Source organism: Euwallacea fornicatus, chromosome 25 (assembly GCF_040115645.1).
Source record: "Euwallacea fornicatus isolate EFF26 chromosome 25, ASM4011564v1, whole genome shotgun sequence".
Classification (NCBI taxonomy): Eukaryota; Metazoa; Arthropoda; class Insecta; order Coleoptera; family Curculionidae; genus Euwallacea; species Euwallacea fornicatus.
This window is the reverse complement of record NC_089565.1, coordinates 1,096,825-1,118,549: the sequence shown is the minus strand read 5'-3', so window position 1 is coordinate 1,118,549 and position 21,725 is coordinate 1,096,825. Positions and strand designations below refer to the sequence as shown.

The 21,725-nt window shown below is 34.9% G+C and overlaps 1 protein-coding gene and 1 long non-coding RNA gene across 5 annotated transcripts in view; both read right to left on the bottom strand.

Annotated features, from left to right (window-relative positions):
- Positions 1 to 3,632: 3,632 nt before the first annotated feature.
- On the bottom strand, positions 3,633 to 14,227 carry LOC136346969 (uncharacterized). 4 transcript variants are annotated; one of them, XR_010733394.1, is made up of 5 exons: positions 13,569 to 14,227; positions 13,265 to 13,510; positions 9,896 to 13,196; positions 9,677 to 9,839; positions 3,633 to 3,717 (listed from the first exon to the last, which is right to left on the bottom strand). It is a non-coding gene; the product is annotated as an uncharacterized lncRNA (long non-coding RNA). The 4 variants fall into 4 exon arrangements; XR_010733395.1 differs by having other exon boundaries at positions 13,602 to 14,227; XR_010733396.1 differs by having other exon boundaries at positions 13,630 to 14,227.
- Positions 14,228 to 21,152: 6,925 nt separating this feature from the next.
- LOC136346965 (uncharacterized) overlaps positions 21,153 to 21,725 on the bottom strand; it is a 33,335-nt gene continuing 32,762 nt past the window's right edge. The window contains exons 2-3 of the mRNA XM_066296556.1: positions 21,538 to 21,673; positions 21,153 to 21,456 (exon numbers count right to left, since the gene is read on the bottom strand). Of these exons, the coding sequence (XP_066152653.1) occupies positions 21,210 to 21,456; positions 21,538 to 21,673 (383 nt within the window). The 3' untranslated portion in view covers positions 21,153 to 21,209. The remainder of the gene's footprint in view (positions 21,457 to 21,537; positions 21,674 to 21,725) is intronic.

Sequence of the window (21,725 nt, the reverse complement as noted above, 5' to 3'; positions counted from 1 at the left end):
CTGTTAGCTCCAGAATCGGTGCTTCACTACACCAAACAATGACTTTTGGACTGCGAAGTTTTTTGGTAAACAATTTGTGAGAATTTCCACGTCAATGACAAACAAGCAAGAATAAAAATTAAAAATGTAATTATTACAGATAATTAATTTAAAATGAAACAAAATGTATGATTTTTTTCCTGGACCAAAATCGAGATGGAGATTTGCTTCGCGAGGGAATGGAAAATTTTCAACATAGAGTTCAAAATTATATTGAACTTGATGGAGGACATTTAGGAAACATCTTAACAACAGCTAAATGAATAATAAATCCCGCAGAATTAACTATATATTTGTTCAATAGAAAATTTTTTACTTTGATTAGAAAGTTTTCATTTGCCTGTTACAGCGCGTAGTTTAATTTGAGGAACGATGTGTATATGATGCTGATTTTCTTGAAGACTTCAAAAACATAATTCCGTTCACGAGGAGAAATACAGGGAGTATTCCCAAAACGAGCAGGGATCCTGAATTTTTAAAAATGGCAAAATTTGCATTTCTTGTTGAGTTTCAGCTAAGCAAATATATAATTATGATTTAGAAAGATATTTGTATTATTTTTTAAATTTCTTTGGAACCGGGGAGTGAAATTTGGCACAAGAATTTCCCCTAAATCTTTCCAAATCCACCGAGACTTTTCATAAAAATTAACCACTTCAAATGCGCAGATGCAGGGCTGAGGCGGGGTATTGAAAAAGGTACGTCACGAATAGCTGCAGAACATTTTCGAATTTTACTCTTAAACGCTTTTAAGACCCTATAAGTTGCTATTACTTTATAATTTTTAAAAAGTTTATGAGTTAATTAATTTAACAAAAGCCGAGGATGGAACTCGAAAATCGAAAAGTTGTGCCTTGTTTGGAAAAATTGTTTCCATGTTATACTCGGAGAAAGCGATTTCCATTTTTATGCATTTCACCAATTTACGACAAAAAAGGGTAAAATTGTGTGACTTTAGTCATTTTTTGAGACACCTACGGAAGTAATGGTAAACTTCTAAAGTTAGGAGGTAAAATGCTTACTTCCAGTTAATCGACTCTGTGTCTCTAATGGTTTTTGAAATTTCGAAGATGAGAGTCGAATCTGGTATCTCAGTATACGTTGAATTCACAATGTTGTTAAGGTTCCAGAAGAGTAAATGTTGCTAAATAGAAACTAAACGTCAGTTTTAAAAGTCAAAGCACTAATTATTATATGTTGTGTAAATTTTAAGAAACAACAGCTCAACAACACGTTTCGCTGTATAGTGTTAAGTTAAAGTGCTAAAGCGTATTATATTGTAAATATGGAATTTTCAACTTTCAATTTGGACAATATTGAATTATTAGGTGAACGCCAAACCGAACTATAACACGAAAAGCAGTCAACGAATTCAAGTTTTAAATCTTGCACTGCTCCACTGCTGCAAACCGTCGGAATGCACTAATTGTTGTGAGGAAAAGCCATAAATACAACATTTTTTACTAAATATCTCATTTAAGCAAATTAGGAGAAAGTTCAAACATATTTGGAGAACTCCGACTATCACCAGATCCTGCCGGGAGTGGACCGGGTACCGGGTGGTCAACTTCAGTCCTGATTTTTTTTTTACTCTACAACAATCGAAGCAAGCAATTTTGGAAATGTTTCGTATACTGTAATCTGTTGAAATAGCACGAAGTTTTATACTTAAAAGATAAAAATATTCACCTTCCTTTAACGTTCCAATCATTCATACATGGTTTTGATGGGAATATGTGCGGTTAGCTAACTTTTACGATAATGTGAATATTTCTCTGATTTTCTTGGGAAACGTAATATTTTGAAAACGTCGGAGAACATCAGTACATAAAATTATCTAAAAATTTCTAAATTTAACATTTTTTCAAAATTACTCATGGTCAACAAATTCAGTTACTCAAAATGCCATAACTTAAAAATGAGTTTCCGCTTCAAAGACAGTTCGTATGACAAAATACCGTTTAATCAGCAAACAAATATCCAATATCTTGACTTCTATTGTACATAGAAAGCATGCAGCCTCGTCATTTTAGTAAAGTTCTGAATGACACGATCTAACATACATATATAGATTAAATTATCATATTGTAACTAATCTGAGTGCTCCAAATTATAACAGTCAACAAATTTAACATTCGCTGTTATGTTGTAATTAATACCAAGTAACATCAAAATGACGAATTAGTGACGAAGTCCATATACGAACGCATACAGAGTACAGAATACCACCAGTTTCTGAGCGTACGACCATTGTTAGTTGTAACGGAGGTATAAAACAAAGCAGCTAATGAAACAACAGTAAAACACATTTGCTCGCAAATTTTATAATTTTATCACATTATACCTACGTTTGCACAAACGCTGCAAATTTCAAATTAAAAAAAATCCTGGTCAATAGGGCTCTAGAAAGATTTGCAAAAATGCACTGTTTGTGAACAAAACAAAGTGTACATGTGAGGAGCAACTTATTAAAAGCGAAATTGAGTTTGATACATATTTTGTTGCTTTATAAGCATACCCATGTACAGGGTTATTCCCCATATTTTCCTCGATCCTAAAATCCCTATTTTTAGAAATAGAAAAAAATCGTTAAGACAAAAAAAAAATTTATAGTAAATTATCAGAATCCGCCATCGGATGAAACGAACGAGTATCATAAAGCTGTCAAAAAATGGCAAGTTGTATTTTTTTTAATAGAACACCCTGTATATTTATGTCCTTTTGGAATCTGCTCGCCTTGTAAACTTTGTTAGTGGTAATATGGCTAACAGACCACAACAAAATATTTTCCCATGGGATATTCTGTTGAAGAAAAACTAAATGTAGTACGACTATATTATGGAAATGAAGGAAATTCTGAAAGAACGCGCCAAAATTTTTCCAAATATACAAACTCCAAGTAGTAAAAACTATAAAGAATATAATAAAAAAATATAAAGAGACAAATATTTTGGAAAGGACGGAGAGAGTTGTCCAAGAGAACGAAATTGATTTAAATATATTGTTGTGTATTTTGAAGGTAATGATTTTGGTTATTGAAAGCATTTTTCAATAGCTCAATATTTCAATATTTTAGAAGATCGTCACAGTTCAATATCTACAGTGGCTCGAAATTTTCATAAATCTTATTAAGAAGTTTATAATGTCTTAAATAAAACCAGTTCAGGGATTGACCGAAAATAACATTGTTCAAGGATGAAATTTTTGTGCTAAAATATTAAGAATGTTGGCAGGAAACCCAAATTTGCCCAGAAAAATTATATTCACGGATGAAGCTTGCTTTACGACATCTGGCATGTTCAATCGGCAAAATAAACGGTATTGGAGTACGAACAATCCTCAAGAGCACCAAGTAGTCAAAATTCAGAGCCGTAAATCGATGAATGTTTAATGTGGAATTCTGGACAACTAAGTCATGGGACCGGTTATTTTTGAAGATTCCTAAACTGATCAGAAATATAAAAAATACTTAGGAAATGAAATTGAAAACTTTTTAGAAGACGTACCAAACCGAGAAGGGCTTGTTTGGTTAGAAGATGGAGCACCTCCACATAATGTCCCAAGTGTCACCAATTTCCTAAATATTAAGTACCAGATGTGGATAGGCGGACGTGAACCAATTAAGTGGCCAGCAAATAGTCCCGATTTAATGTAGTGGATGTCTTTTTATGGGATTTTCTAAAAAACAAGATTTATTACGATACTTACTAACAGGTAGATTTGGTTTGCATTGGAAGTGTATTATTCCTTGAGCAAGTTGGCCTTTCTATGAAACTATATTTTCTTCTGCTAATGTGACTGAATCAGTAATCACTTCAGATGTTCGGAATAGTGATGTAAATGAAAATTACAACCGTCTCGAGGAAGAAGGTGGGATAAAACATATTTGAATGTTTAATTTTAAGCAATTAATTAACTTATTAAAATATGTATTCTGAGTTACTTGTTTTAATTTTATGATGCTTCAAAATGCATTAGCCATAGTGACATCATCATGTTATGCTTCTTCCGCATTAAAACGGATTTAGTTTCCAAAATTTTGCAAAATTTTGCAAAATATTTTTGAATCTTTCATTATTTTATTTTATCCAACTACATCACATTAATGTAGACTCAGAAAATTATCGATTTTCAAAATATTACATTCAAAAAACCAAGGGGTAACAAGTTATAGTTTTTTGCGATTACCCAAAATTTGCGTTTCAAGCTTATAATGCTCTTTGATATATTGCTCCTTATACGTTGTAATTAATTCATTATTTCAATAAATAATTTTGACTTTGATATGTTTCGTCTATACGAAACATATCAAAGTCAAAATTGAGTTTAAGGTTTAATTAATTTTGGTAATAAGGTTAATCTAATTTTGTTGGGGATTGGTTGAACTTGAATTTGATAGTAGAAGGAACCAAGTTCACATTCAAATCGGCTGATTGGACAATTCTATTTTATAATCGTGGATAGATAGCGTTCTCCAATTTAACTGTGATTTTTTGATTTTGAACGATAAAGCCAAGCTAATTTAACTAATTCGAGAGTTGTGTATTATTGTAACGTGTTGATATGGTTAGATTGTATTCACAAGTACTTATATGTTTATTTGAATCATCCCTTTGTTACAACAAAAAAAACCATAACCTACTTGCTCCTAATAAATTCGCAAAATTCACAAATTTCCATAGCAGCTTTTCTTATTTTTGGCCTCAGCTGATTTATTAGAAGTATTTTTCCCTAGAAATCTATGTTTTTTCGATAACTGAGGACAAATTTATATTTAAAAAGTTATTTAAAACGCATTGAAGCCACACAAAACGTTAGAAATGTTGAATTGATATGAATTAAATTTATATCGTGAATTTTTGTTTTGAGAAGTGATAGGTTTTGATGACCAAATATGACTTTTTTTACATTTTATGTAAAAAATATACTTTTGCTCAAAAAACGAAGGATTAACTGTTTGCGAGAAACTCTCTATTTTACAAGTCAATAGGCGATGAATTTTAAGGGAATTTTTCAAAAAGCAGAGTTGGCATCATTCAGATATGCCATTGTGCCATTTTTTACAGGTTTTTAAACATTTTTTTATTTGATGTATGTAACTTGAATGGCCACTGAGATATTTAATAAGTTTATGGGGATTCACCTTGGAAGGGCTACCTATAAATTCATTTTGGACCCTGCGTATCACACGAGAAAATTTTCATAAGACAGGCATTTAGAAAAAAAAAATTTTAGCGTTAATAATGCGCTGCATATTCAATAATTCATTAAATTACTCATAGATAAAGTGTCCAATCATTGATAAATCCCATATCTAGTTTATCTGATTTTAATGACTTTGATTCTGGTGGCCATTGGAAGTAGAACATCATATTTGAGTTGGGCGTTTTCACGCTCATTTTACCAGTATCTGCTTTTGTCGTTATACGCATTTTTTGGATTCCTCATTGTAAGTATAATTTTATTTTTGCTGAAAAGTAATTATTTAAGTAAAATAAACGTAAAATATATTTTTAAGGGGATTCATATTCTTTGATGATGCGATATTCAAGTGGCATTTATCAAAACCCTTTGTAGTTTAGAAACAATGCACTTCTCCAACCAACAACGATTGAATGTAATTTCAGTATTAGTGCCTTCGAAGTTGAAATGCATTTTAGTTCAATATTTACCTACCTAAAATTAATCACCTCAAAAAGCTCTATAAACCTACGTAACCGGGAATGGCTTACTTGGTTTAGTTTCAGAGATATTGGATGATCATATTGACACTTACAATAGATTAATGCGCTGAGAAAAAGACATCGTGATGTTGCTATGGAGGTTTCGAGTGTAAAACTTGGTAACTGAGCTTTTGGTCACTATCAATTTTGTGTGCGTAAACAATTTTAAGTGTATCAATAAAACATGCACCGTTTTGATTAAAAAAAAATAGATGATACTTTTAATAGCAGTGCAAAAGATGATGATCCTTTTGTCGTGCATGTAAAGTATGGTATCTGTAAGAAATGGCGTCTATTTCAACAACTTGTGTCAGCAACAGAAGAAAATTTTAATTTTACTAATGAAACCTCCTCAGAGAATGTGTTTCCTCGACATACGAAGACTTACGAACCCTTGGGATATACAGTATGTAACAATCTTGTTCGTACAAATGCATTTTTCGAACAAAATACTCGATTCGTGTTCTTAAATGCAACGTTGTTTATAGTTATTTCACGATTTTTAACAATCGCAATGTTGTAAACATTTATATAATTTGAACAAATTTTATTCTTCATATATAGCGCGGGTAATTTGTTGATTCGACAGAAACGTCTTATTTTCGGGCATCATTGCCATTCGTACAGTCGATTAAAAAGGAAGCAAAAACTTTGTAATAAACAAATGTTTTTGTAGAAAATTTTTGCATGTCCATAGCTTATTATGTAGTCCATCAAGAATTTTGCATTGGTTTCATGTAAAATGACAAATCGAAAAGAACTTAGTGGCGATTTAAAGAACGCCATAGTTAATATGACACTGAAGGGCTAGAGTTTGAGAAAAATAGGTCAATTGAGTAATAAAACACACCTGACAATTCAGCATACTGTGAATAAATTTAAATATCAAGGCATTAATGAAAACTGTCCGAAAAAACCGAAAAAAAAAATTAAATAAAAGAAAAGAACGTTTAATTCTTAAAAAAATTAAGAAGGATCCGAGGATAAGCGTACCACGAATTCGTCCAATCATCGAAAGTGCAGCTGGAAAGCTTGTCCAATCCAATTAAACAAATCGGCGTATATTATGGAAGAACGAATATCATGGTAGGATTCCAAGAAAGAAACCCTACATTAATAAGATAAACCTGCCGCAAATGACTTTTATTTACTAAAGAGCATATAGAAAAAGATGAAGAGTTTGGGAATACTGTAATTTGGTCGGATGAAACAAAAATGAATCTTTTTGGGTCCGATGGAATCCATAGAGTGTGGAGAAAGGCAAATGAAGACAATAATCCATGTAATACAGTTCCAAGTGTAAAACATGAAGGTGGATCTTTAATGATTTGGGGTTGCATGTCATCAAGAAGAGTTGGAACTATTGATTTTATAGAAAATATTATGGATAAACATGGCTACAATGAAATTTTGAAAAGAAACATGAAGCAAAGTGCGCAAAAATTAGGTATGTCCAAGGTTTATAGATTCCAACGAGACAACGACCTCAAGCATACGGTTCTGCTTAACAAAGAGTGGCTAATTTGGAACGTTCCAAAGTTGCTTGAGATCACCACCACCACAATCCGCCTACTTAAATCCCATTGAGCGCCTGTGGGCCATTTTGGAAAGGAACATTAGAAAGCACCGAATTTAATCAAAATCTGACTTAAGAAGTAGTCTGATTCGAGAGTAGGAAGGAATTAGTCCAGACATGTGCAAGAACTTAGTTTATTCCATGAAAAAAAAATGTCAAGCGGTAATCGAAGCAAAACGTTTTCAGCAAAATATTAATTAATAATGTGAAAAAGAAAAATCTTTGTTTATTTTTATATTTAAGTTAAAGTGTATGGACAGAATTGTTGCATGAAAATTTATTTATTTTTTTTTTAATTAATTATATATGATGTTAAATATGAACAATAAAATTTGTTTAAATTATATAAATGTTCATAGCACAGTAATTGTTCAAAAAAATGAAATAAATATAAACAACGTTGAATTTGAAAGCACAATTCGAATGTTTTATTTAAAAAAAATACATGTGTACGAACAGAACTGTTACATACTGCATTGCAAGCAATGAGAAGGGCGGTTCTTAGGCAAAAGTGCTTAAAATATGTATTGAGAATTTATGGTGTTTTCGTATGTTCAAGTTACAAAACGAAATGATGTTAGTTGTTAAACTAACTCACAATGTTAGTTAACATTATTTATTAATTATCAGTTATTGAATTTTCTTAACCACTATAAGGTAGTATACCTTCAAACAAAATTAATACGTGTGATAAAGTGTTATGAATGACCTGTCGTGATGTGTACGATTTAAATGTTTGTTGAAAAGTGAAGCCTATTTGAGTGAATTTCCAAAACCCATCGGTGAAAAGGCGGTAGGAACCATTTATTGGTACTAAAATCTGGAGTTGGTAATTGTAAAAACATATAAGGTAGACATCTGTTCTTGAACGCAATTAGCAATAGTTCTCTGAATAGGTTGATAGTGGGTTCCTTTGGAAATTATATGACGATTGGAGAAAATGTGCCTTTACGGATTTTAATAAATAGTGATACTCTAAGAGTAGCAATCCCTATGAATAAAATCTCTGCCGAAAAGCTATTACGAACCGAAACATAATCAATGTATAGATGAAGGATGTAACATAGGGTGTAGAGGTATCTGATATAGATACTATGCTTTACATTATTAATCTAGATGTTGGTGCGTTAAACGTACGATTGGTCCATAAAATAGAGCCAGAAGACCCGTCTGAAGAACACAAATTTGGTGATCATTAACAAGGACCAAGAGAGGATGGAAATGAAAAGAGACGTAAAAATAGCGAAACTAAAAACGACGAATTGTGAAATCGGGGAAAAGCGTACATGTCGTACAGAGAAAATGGAATATAAATTCAAGAGAAAACTCGAGGAGCCAGCTTCTGTTGTAAGAAAAAATGTTTTACTCTTACAAGACAGATCGAATATATTCATGAAGTATTAGGAACTCGGAGAAAGAAATATACAGAATGCGTATTTTTTTGGTTCTTTAAAATGTCAACAAGTACAAAACCAAGAAAGATCTTCCTTCCGGAAGGTATTTCAAAGTGGAATATTCTATGGTGGTTTCCAGTAGAAGGAAATGAAGTTGTAAGGAAGGGTTCTTCAGTATCCATGGATTGCAAAAGAAGCGTGGATGGATTGAAAATTTAGCTATACAAATGTCAAGAGGGACTATCAACCAGGGACCGAAGAGGCTTACATGAAAAATGTAAAAAGACATACACAAAAAAACAATTGAATGCAGCGAGATGCTTTATAAAAAGATTACTTAAATACCAAAGCCAGTGAAATGCACCATAGATTTTTGTTATTGAAACCTGATTGCGCTGATGAGAAAGAACTTAAACTAGTTCCTTTCGTTAAATTTCGAAGAATATTCACTGAAGAATTCAATATCAGATGCAAGTCCTCTAAAGTAGATCAATGTACCGTTACAGATTCTACAGATGTTTTCTACTTAAGAAACTAAAATTCGAAACAATACCAATAAAAAAACAGAAGAACTGATGACGGATCTAGAATTACATTACAGAAAAACTAAAGCTGGCCAAGAAACAATAAAAATGGCAATAGAAAATGTATAAATATAAGGTATTTTATGCAATTATGTTTGATTTACAACGAGCTTTGCCCATCCCAAAGCTTTTCACCAGACTCACTTTCTTTAAGAAGAGACTTTTCTGTAACGCCTTTAGTATACTCAGTGACATTACAAGTGTTACACCTACCAGGAACAATTTTTTGGGATTAATGTTGTGACTACAAAACGACTATATAGAAATCAGACTATGGTACCATGCACTATATTTTATCTTTAATAGTTTTTGTAAAAAAAAAGTTTCGCTTCTTAGTTTTTTGTAAAAAGGGCTTCTTACCCTTATACGGCCACCATGCATGCCTAAACAGAATGGCGATTCGTCGCTGAATATGACATTATGCCATTCTGCCTCCCAATGCTGCCGTTCTCTACACCAGTCCAAACGTGTGCTGCTGTTAAAGGTAGCACTAATCGAGGAGGGTATAACAACAGTCCAGAGGCTGAAATGCGACGATATAGAGTTCGCATACTACCAGGTCTACCTTCTTCTCCAAACCTTCGGTTACCAAGTTGGCGTGTAGGAGCAAAGCGGTCTCCAGAGCTAGTTGTCTGAAGCGCCGATCTTGACGCTCTGTGGTACGTCTCGGTTGGCCAGTTGGTATTCTACGGGGTCCTCTGGCTTCTTCTGCCCACACCCGACACACACCCACTACCGTCATTGCAGTGGAGTTAACACGGCGAGCAATTTCGCGTTAAGACAAACCAACATGTCGATGGGCAACAATTCTGCCCCTGTCAAAATCGCTAAGATGGTGATATTGTTAAAGTGTTCGGATCTTGGGGATTTTGCACAAGTAGACAGAAACATGAGAACTAAAAATATCTGTACCAAGCAGGTCGCACGAACCGTTGTCGTCACAAAAAACTAAGAAATGAAACTCTTTTTTTTGCAAAAGCTGTTGAAGATAAAATGTTCACCATGGCATCGTGGCCTGCTTTCTATATAGTAATTTCGTTGCCAAAACATTAATTCCAAAAAATTATTCATACTGGGTGTAACACTTCTAGCGTCACTGGGTATATTTATTGTCTTCATCCCAGACAAGGGTACTTCTATCTATGGGATGCAAATCTTTGTGGAATTTGTAAATACAAAATGAAATTTAAATTTGTTTTTGTCTAAACTTGTGGCACTAATAAATTTTTCATCCTTCTTCATTTTTCAGTAGGCATGGCGACTCAACATTGGTTGAACATTGGCTACATGAAAAAGGATGAACCCATGGATGTTGGCTTAAGCGTATCAGCCGTTACCATGCCGAAAAATATGTGGATAACCCAAGAGTTATCCATAAGACACTTCGGATGTCCCGAAAAATCTGTAGCGGCTTGCACTGATGCCGTGCCGGTCGCTTCCGATTCTATCTTAACTATTGGCTTATCTCCATCACTTGGGTTCTAGCTGTTTTCATCTCCAAATATTTCTGCTAAAACCTTCCTGATGTTGAGAGAGGTCTTATCTATTTTTATTCAAGAATAAATAGAGTTGGGATGAACAATTTAACTAAATTTATTCATAAAAAAACAAATTTTTCTTTATAAATTATCATCGAGAGCTACTACCTAGGTTTCCTAAAGGTCCCTTGATGGTAGCTTTACAGATGAATTTAGGAAACTTCAAAATTGTTTTCCTCTACAACTTAAAATTAGTTAAAAAAAAAAAACATACAACTATTTATTATGAATTAACTTACCCTAAACAGGAACTTCGACAGTCTTCTTCTTTGCCCTAGATGTTGCACTAACACATCTAGAGCTGAACTGGAAAGGTCTTTTGGTCTCCTACAGTTTGAGGTTCAAGTGAGTCTTGAAAGAACTCGGTAGGAAACCGTATCCCTAACTTAACCTATTCTTTAATGTTGATGTAGGGGTTGTGATAGCCCTATAGAATGCTCACAATTTTTACTTGGAGTTGCACTTTATACGTTTTTACATATGTAGGAAATTACATTAAAATTCACTTAATTACTAAAATCCTTAGCACAAATCTTCACTAAATATCTTCCTTTTCACTGATAGATTTAGATAAAATCTGTTTTTTTTTTCAAATGAGATTTCACCATGTCAACGGGTTACGTTGAAATTTGAAAAATAGCTACATGATACCGTTAAACTTTAAAGAGTAAGAGAGTTCCTACTTCTAAATTTAGAGAATTTTCTATGTAGGTGATCTAATTAGCGTCACTTGACAAATGAATTAATTTATTGTGTTCGAAACATTTGCTTTTGGCTTGCAACGTGAGTTATGTTCCCATATGCAATATCGCCGGGTCATCTGCGCCGTCATGTGGTCATCCGCTTCATCAAATTTGGTCTGAGCAAAATCTTTGCCAAAACGCTCAACCGTGAAGAATCGCCTTTGTGGTATTTCTTTTAGTTTTTCCCAAATTATCATACACAAAAATTAAAGAAGCGATATTTACTGCACTTGGTATTCGGAAATAATTAGCAGACAAATGGTTTACATAATGTTTAACAACCCTTGAAGCGGCAGCATGGACGTGGTTTCAAAGTGTTGCTAAGAATTTTCTTTGGAACTACAAATCTTCAGTTTTTAAAGAAATAATCACATTATCGTTGCGAGATACCTGACTTCTTAAACTAGAGGTACCTCCAAAAATGAATTGGTTCTAAAGACTTCTTTGATTGGCCACCAAGTTCGTGCGATTTTATTTCACTTCATTTCTTTCTGCGGGGTTACAATGAAGAAAAGGTATCTGTTACACCGCCAATTACACGAGCAGATATGCAAGATAAGATCACAAATATTTCCCGATTTTGAATCCCTGTAATATTGTCTCGAGTGCGAGAAAATATTATTAAAAAGTTAAATGTTTGTATGTGCTCAAGAGGATGGTCATTTGTTTCAGCATTTGCTCAAAAGATTTTAAATGAAATAAAATATTTATCTCAGCTCAGAGCTACACATTTGAAATTTATGATTTAATGACAATTTTAAAAAAACTTAATTAAAAAGGTGTTTTACATTTATTTTGGACTATTAAATATTATTGGTTGCACAATTAGTGTCTAGAATCAATTGAAACTAAAATATGAAAACTATTAACGAAGAGTATAAAATATATATTACGTGACATAGAAAAGAAAACACTCCGTAAAAATGGTTAAATTAATAATTTTTAGCCCACATGTAAATCAAATACTTCATTAAAAAAATAGAACAAATTTAATTGTTAAAAACCAAAAAAAAAACTAATAATTTGTCAGTCCTCTGCAGTGTCTTATACATTTCTGTACACGTCCAGGCGTGGATTTAATGAGATGATTGATGTGCTCCTGGGGGATCTCATTCCAGGCTAACTGGACAGCACGATATAACGCCGCTAGGGTTTGTGGGAGATGGGGTAAATTATGCAACCTTCTACTTACAATATCCCATAAATGTTCAGTCGGTGAGAAGTCTGGAGATTAAGTTGCCCAAGGTAGCAAATGGATTGCATTCTGTCGAAAGAAGTCTATAGTTCCTCTAACCACATGTGGTTGTGCATTGTCTTGCTGGAAAACTGAATTAACGATAATTTTCCAATAAGGTACAAGATGAGGTTCCAGGATTTCTTAGATGTATCGTTGAACCGGGCACGGTGTGTTCGGAAAATACCTGCGACGAATAGGGGTTGAGCGCAGTGACCACTGCTGGTTCTGCGGGAATGAAGAGAATGGTGTGAGCGACACTCCCGAGCACACGCTGTGGGAGTGTCAGGCATGGGAGGCCGATCGCGCGGAGGCCCGGCTGGTGCGGACTCAGACTGGATCGAAACGTGATCGGCAGTGAGATTCTGGAATCAGAATGTAAATGGAATGCGTTTGCAAGAATGGTAGAGAAAATCATGAATGCGAAACGTACGAGAGGGAATGGAAGACGACGAGTGTTACGGGGAGAAGTCCTCCGCGAAGCGGACCGGCCTAGGCCAGATTAGTAGGCGCGATGCCACCACCCCCTGAAGTAATGCCTTTAGGCGGTTCCGGGGGGGAACAACGGTGAAGAGAGGTGGGTTTTTTAGTGGGTAGGCGCCTCCCTTCAGATGGTGAATCCCACATAACCCGGTCGCCAGTCCATCAGACCGGGTACCTTTAGAAGGTTTTTCCCCCTCTACAAAAAAAAAAAAAAAAAAAAAAAAAAGAAAAGATGTATCGTTGAGCAGTTATACTGCTTTTAATGAAAAGTAAGGATGATCTGCTACCATATGCAATAGTATCCCAAACCATTACCCCAACAATCTGATGCACATGCTTCTGTATTGTAAACTGAGGATCTTATCTTTTACTCGGTATTCTTCTTATTCTTGCCCAACTATCATGCCTAGGAACACAGAATCTGGATTTGTCACTAAACACGATATTATTCCAGTTTATCCGTTCTTTGCACTATTGCAGTCGATTTTGACGATAATTTAGGGTGAGGGGTAACACAAGATGGAGATGATAAGAAATCAGACCAAACTTTCTTATCTGGCGATAAATGACTTGAATCTCAATGGGCCTTTCATACTCAACAAACAACTGATCCGCCAGCGTCCTCGACGAGACAAACCCATCTCTTAGGGCCATAATTCAAAGGCAGTGATCTTGTCGTTCTGCAGTTCTTCGGGATCGGTCAGTAACTCTCCTTCTGCCTTTTTTGGAACCATGTCTAACATCTCACTATAGTGGTTGCACTACTGAGCAATCTAGTGGAGATTTTCCTAAATGACCGACTATCCCCTTGTAGATGCACTATTTGACCTTTTTCAAACTCACTCAATTGATGAAAATTTCACTGCGTACTGCGTCTAGGCATATTCGAGTAGTCCATAAACACTTTCTAATCCCACTATACACCAATAAATGATATTTTGCAGTCATATTACTGATAATTCATTGCAATATCTTTAGTAAAAAAAAAGGTAAAATTCCTGATAACTCGTAAATACATTGATAAATATGGCTGAAAATTTAATCGTTTTTTGTATTCTCATATACAAACATGCAAACGAAAGATTATTTAAATAAAACCATTTTTACGGGGTGTTATCTTTTCTTTATCACGAAGTGTATTTGATAAAATTTCACAGTTTTTTAAACTACTATCTGGCAAGCTTAAAATATATAGAATGTTCGATTTAAAAAAAAGATTAGAATGCACTGGGCTGCTCAAATACAAAGCGTACCATTTGAAAAAAACTCAACTTTTGAAATTCAAACTTTTTTGAGCCACCCTGTAGGTATTTAAATATTTATAAAATATGCATATTTGGTAGCCGCATTACGTAACATATTTATTTTAAGAGTAAATTTTAAATGGAATTCATTAAGTTGCTTTGCAATTACATTGACTAACCCATTTTTGGAAAAAAAACAAGTAAAAGGAGCTCGATGCTGGATTTCGATACGTCACTGTACTGCACACGTATCTAGGAACCTTTATTCAAAGGATTGATATCTCTGTTAAAATTACTGTTAAAATTTCTGTTTTAGCTAAATTCTTCTATAATAAACTATTCTATGCTTACAAGCAAAAAATTAAAATACAAAAATCAAGTTTCTTCTACATGCAGGATATTTCGTCAACACTTAACCTCGAAATATGGAACTTCTTTACTTTTGATATTAAAAAAAGGTTCAACTAGGAACTTTCCTTCATTTTAGGTGTCCAACTTAATTGTCCAAAAAAAAACGAAATTATATAGAGGGTGAATTGTTAACCGAACACCCCGTATTTGCATATTTTAAAACGTATTGACGAAACAGCAGATTACTCGGAAGTTTTCCAATCTGCTCTCTAAATTTCGGCATGGAACTGAGGTCTGCATATTTACACGGATTTTTGCTTTATTTTTGGTCAGGAACCCACTGTAGCTCGGGAGGTTTGCACTACAACTTTGTGCGGACCCTTTTGACTTTCCGATTGATACTTTGCTACGCTGAAACTGAAAAATCCTCAAACCTCTTTAAATATTCCATTCATATCTGTTAGCTTTCGTGAAGGGTGGTGAAGTGTGTTTGTGTTGATTCATTTTAATGCAAACATGCGCGTTCGAGGCCACTATAACGGATTTTATCGGGCGAGATATTCTTCTCGCGATTCTTGAAAGTAAAACAACGTTCCATAAATTTCTGTTTGTTTTATTTATAAAAACCCATCTGACGTATACAGTAAAAACCTCTGGCTTCCCTCATCGTTTAACTTAGAGGAACACGCACAAAATCAGGTTGAAGCACGTTTAGATTTAAATAAATTGTGCAACGATCGCAAGATAGATACCTAGCGATAGCTAATCAGTATTCAGATTATAAAAATCATAAATTATAAACTAATTACGCATTAAGGATTGTTTTATTGATTGTATTTTGTCCTCTTAATTTTCTTACCGCGTTTTCTGATTATGACCGTTGAATGTCTGATGACGCTGCTAACTATTTGATTTCTTTGTAAGAAAACTTGAGTATATACCTAAAAGTACATGTCTGTGTCTTTTATTTTTTAATTGTTTACTTCCCTTTTGACGGAACACCTCGAAAATATTTATTTCTTTTTTCCAAAATTTCTAAATTTGCATTCAGTGTGTGATACAATATTTAGCATCTTCGATCACTACTTAATGAGTGATACGAATTTGTAGTATCGAACTGCTGTTCGTCCTGAGCGAACATAAGATTTGCTTAGAGAATCCCCGTTGAGAAGGGCAGATAATATTCCGGATAAAAAGCAGTAGTGACAAAGTTGTCACTGTTTAATTTGGTGAAATTAAACGTTAAATTTGAATATATTTTAGGCAAAATCTTATGCACACAATGTCCATAATTTAACTCGATCGACTCCAGTGTCCTTCACTCTGTCTAGCTTTCGGGTATGATATTATCATACAAATAAGGGCCTGGTATTTAAAAAAAACGTTCACGAGTTAAAACTGTGAGACATCAATCACAAACATCGTCATTGCGACTATCTGATTAGAATCTTTGATGTAACTAACTATGTTCTACAGGTTTGAAGTGGATTGTTCATTCCTATATTAATTTAGGGGACACCTTACCCACCAGCAAAACGTTTTCTATTTTCGTATTCCTTTTCTTGTTCTTCAGTTCCCCTAGCTGCCACCGCAATACCACTGCTAAACCAACTCCTACTGGTGTGTGAGACGTTATTCCCAACATCTATATACCGCGCGGCTCTAAATTGTACCCCACCTTTAATTTTTTTAAGAAATAATTATTTCTCAACCTTTTCAAAGCATCATTAAATAGGACGGAAACTACCATCTTTTGACGTTTGTTTATTTTTTTTAATGTTCATTACGTCACCGGTAGCGCAAAACAGCTCAATTTTTTAAAAAGAAATATGGGTCAAGGCGTATCTCAAATTAAAAGCCTTTCAAAACTACATTTAATGATGGAACCGCGGTTCCAAATCTATCGCGCAGCTCTGCAGAAAAACAGTTATAAATGCGATAATAGCTGCAGTACCAACTCAGTTAACCAGTACATAAATAACGAAAAAACTTGTTTGTTAATAGGAAAATGCTTTGTTTTTTGAATTTTGTGCTCACAAATGGTCTTTGATTATTTTTTATCAATTTTTCCTTTTTTTTTTAAATCAAAAACTTTTCGTGAGCACAAAAGCGAAAAGAAAATTCCTATCAACAAAGGAGCTTTCTCATTGTTTACGTACTATATAACTTGATTTGTATCGCTTTTGTTACCACATTTAGAGCTGTTTTTCTCAAAAACTAATCGATATATTTCGAAGCGCAACACACCATTGAATGTAGTTTCGAAAGATCTCTAATTTGAGGTGTCACATGACCCACGTTTGAATTTGAAGAATCCGGCCATTTGGCGCTACCGGTGACGTAAGCAACATTTAAGAAAATGAACAGACGTTAACAGATAGTATTTTATTGTCCTATTTAATGCCACCTTTGAGTTTATCGAAAGAAATAATTCGTAGAAAAGTTTACGGGGAGAAGGAGTGGGGGAGGGGAGTGTACAATGAAGAGCCGTGCGGTATATATCACACTGTCCATATTAGTTAAATAACTCTATTACTTAAATGTGCAGGTATTATAAAATCTGTAACTTCTGTGAGCTATAGTCCCATTATTAAAAACAATACTTTTTTTTAAGTGTATTTAAAGTAGTTGTAATGGCTTAATCGGATTTGTGTGGGTGTAAATTGGCAACGTTGAACCTGAGATCGAATGTATCAATAAAGCCAATTTTACGACCTCCTAATTGATAATAAAAATTAGATGATTCGTTCGTTTGGCAAAGCAACAAGATTGTTTCCTAATCTTACAATTCTCGTGCGGTGGCACGCAATTTTTACGACCGATAAAGACCCATAAAACTGTCTATTTTAATGTTTTAACTGCTTGCGATTTCATTAGTGGTACTATCCATGAGACATTGTAATCATTACGTTAAATAAATAGTACTTAAGCTTATTCACCGATTTCCTTAGATATTTGTTACGTTTCTGATTATTTAAGAATGTACAACAAAATTGTGTATTTAGTGTTAAAAATGTACATTATGTATTTTACAAGAAAGGGCAACTTTCAAATATGGGACAACTGCCAATGCCCTTTAGTAAGTTGTTATTCCAAAACCGATTTACCGTCATTCTAATGCTAAGCATTAAATATCTAATTTATAAATATACACAAATTTGCGATTAGGTAATTATTTATATATTATTTATTGATTTTTTCTTCTGTGACAATATTCGCATTCACTTCGAAGCAGAGCTTTCCAAAACAGTTGTAACCACAGAGAAGTTGCAATCACAAAAATCCTAAACGGATAGTGTTCAGACCGGGCTCTAAATTTTAAATAATTATAATTCTTACTTAATTATTTATTATTTTAAATTTAAATGATACTGCTGATGTTCTATGCTTGCTGGACACAATAGGAAAATTATTGGAAAGCCTGATAAACACCAGTTTACCAAAAGAATCGGAAGACAAGTCAGTAAGTTATAATTTGGGTATTAACTGGAGAAGGCCACGGTCGATGCAGTGCGAGCATCCAGAAGACAATCAAAGAATTAAAGTCCATGTCTTACACTCATTGGGAGTTTGTAGTGATGGTCCTAATCGACATCAATCAGTCTTCAGCTAAGTAACGTGGGAGCGCATCGGTCACGCCTTGGAGGAGTGGAAAGTTGAGAAATGCCTGGTGAGGATTATTAAGTGGTATGTGTCGAATAAGGCAATATTAGACCAAATGGGCATCAAACACACTGTAACATATGGAGTTTCCCAGAGATTCGTACTGTGGCCAATCTTATGGAACATCTTTTACGATGCAGTATTCAGAATGGGTCTATAAAATTGATTAATCTTGGCTATTGCAGGCCATTGGGTCTTACAGGAAAAAACTGGGAGAAACTAGGGGAAAGGCACAGTTTGCAATATGGTGCACAATGTGGACACTGGAGGAAATGCGTCTATAAGTTGTGGTTGAGAAGACGCAGATAGTGATGAAGGGAGGACGAAGAAATTTTCAGCAAATCGCAATCGAAATCAACGGTGCAGAAGTGCAAAGCATAAAGTTATTAAGTGTAAACATCTGAGAATGAGGGAACACGTCAAAGAATTATGTAAAAAGAGTTGTTAGTTTGATGGCAGGAACCACTCAAAACTTCGTATCTCCCGACAACCAGAGAGGAGACTGCGGCCGACCGTTGTTTTGGAACCTACCGACGTTTCCTGGACGGTGTAAAAAGGACAAAGGCCAGAATGGTCTCCTGAGCGTATTGCACGATGTTGATAACTTCCGTGGAAGCATTCAAGATTCCTGTTAATAGGCTTGCAAAAAGGAGGAAGAAATAAGTGCTACAGGAAAACAATAACAGTAAAAATGGCTCGTAGAAACGAGTTAATGGAATACTGGTGGGAAAGATGCAGCTGCAACGAGGGCTAGCCAAAGATCTTGATCAAGGAAAAGCCGTGGTTGGGGGGACGAATTATTTCCCCACGCAGACGATGACGGCGTATGGTATTTTCGGTGCACATTTCCATAAAATAAAAAAGAAAGGAAATGGCACATGCTGCTATTGCGAGGAAAAGGACGATGCCCGTTAAATTATGTTCTATAGCGAGAAGAGGGAAGAGATCATAATGGAAAACGTGTCGAATCAGATGCTAAGATCGGAAGAGGTCTAGAAAAGTGTGAGCGACATGATCGTCAGCACAATGAAGATAAACGCGGACATAAAAAGAAGCCAAGAACGGAGGTTTCGCCATCCCCACCTTATGTAACTAACCTGAACTAACCTGGCGGTGATTTTCCGAGGGAACAACCTGGGGAGAGCGAGAAGGATCTTTTAGCGGAAATTTTGTAAAATTCTTAAGCGCACCTTACACTCGGACGGACAATATCATCAACCAATGAATCAATGGCCTCGGTAACTTGTTGGTGTTTAACGTATTTCATCTCATCTTCTAAAAAAATTTAGGTAATGATAAGAGGTAAAAATCACTGAAAGTTAATGTTATTCAAAGATAGTTACCGGGAGTGGGGAATCATGAAATAGGCCGCTGAACTAACCATTACCTGGACTAATCATGTCCGGACTGTCCTCAGTTTCATAGACACCGTTTGGTGCGAAAAAAGCAATAACCGTTTAATTGCGTTAAATTTATTAATGTCGAACTATAATATAGGAGGTGAGGTTGAGAAAAACGAGTAATACACGTGAATGATGAGACAAATGCAGCAAAGAGTAATTTTCAAGTTGAGCGGTGCTGTTCCATTGATATTGATCAATTTCACCTGTCTTAGTCAGACATAGTCAAGGACATTTAAATTATATTATAATATCTTTAAAACATAATGATATGGATTGTTCAGCGATTTAAAATGAAGGTTAACACATTTACACTTTAAGTTCAGTCACGGTCCTTTTTTTTAATCAGTCACGAAAATGGCTGAATATAATAGAGGGATGGATTAGAGCATATTCTACTTGATTTTATAGGTTTTCTCATGTGGCTGAGTGACTTCTTGAAAACATATCTCCAGTACTGGTGTTGCCAACAGGTGGCAGTTACCATCGCGATACCATAACTGAGTTGAAACAGAAGTTACGACCCGGAGTATAATGGAAATCCAAGAACAATAGGGTCAATAACATCTTTTGGTCTACTACTTTAGATCAGCGAAAGTGCGAATTGCCGTTTTTGTCCACATTAAGCTTATTTTGCCAATTTGAGTCGATTTGAGCAAATCTGCGTGTAACGTCACTTGTACAAAGCGAAATCATGGTTTTCGATCAATTTAAGACGAAACACGACGTTACCACGGAATTGGGGTTATTTAACCTCCGGATTGATGGAAATGATGGAAATAGCCCTAGATCGTACAATTTACGTGATTTGGAGCAAATCTGATGGTTTTAGAACAGTTAAAGAGAAGTTTTGCCGTTTTGGTCCACATTAAGCTTATTTTGCCCATCTGTCTGTTGAATAAATACTGCATTGAAATATCGACAAAATTGCCGGCTTTGCCTTGACGCCAAAAGAATACCATACAAGTATATTCTTGCAACAAACGCTTTGGTACTCCAAATCCGAGATGGTCCAAAAGTAGTTTATCGGTTGTTAAATTAATTTCGATTTTAGTGAATAAAATTAATTTATTTCCTGAATTTCATTTAACGCGGAACGGGAGCGATTCAAAAAATGATTAAGGTGGTGGCTGTAACATTTCCTCACATCGCATTTTAACGTAACACAATAAAAACGTCGCAAGTTCAATGAAATTATCAATTACTCAAACAACTTAATCGAAAGAAATATTTCGTTTCAAACCAAAACACTTTGAGAAAGGCTTTCCTCTTTCTGCCTTAAGGCAGCATTGTCTTCCTTCATCTTCATCCTTTGGAAGGATCTATTCACGTTTCGAAACTCTTTTCCTATATGTTCAGCAGCTTCGTCCCTCACAGGTTCTTCTTTTCTTCCCAGAATCGGTCGAGGAAATGGAAGTTTGCTGCCTAGTATTGGTCGGGGACCACTCACCACTAGTTGTTGGCGCACGGATCTTCTGGAGTATCTAGTTAAACATACCGTAAACCATTAGTATAATTCAGTAGGTATGTAAAGTAGCTGAGGTGTTATCAGGAAAATGTTCTACCTGGAACACTGAGGTTCTTTAACAACAATCATCGGTGATAACGTTGGAGTTGAGTTTTCCGATGGATACCTTATCATGATCTTTGGTGGTGGAGTGAAAGGGGGTGCATCGGGGTCTAAGTCCATAAGGCCGGAGACTGAAAAAAAGTGCGTGTTCAATACTAAATAATACCTTTGTAATCTACGGAG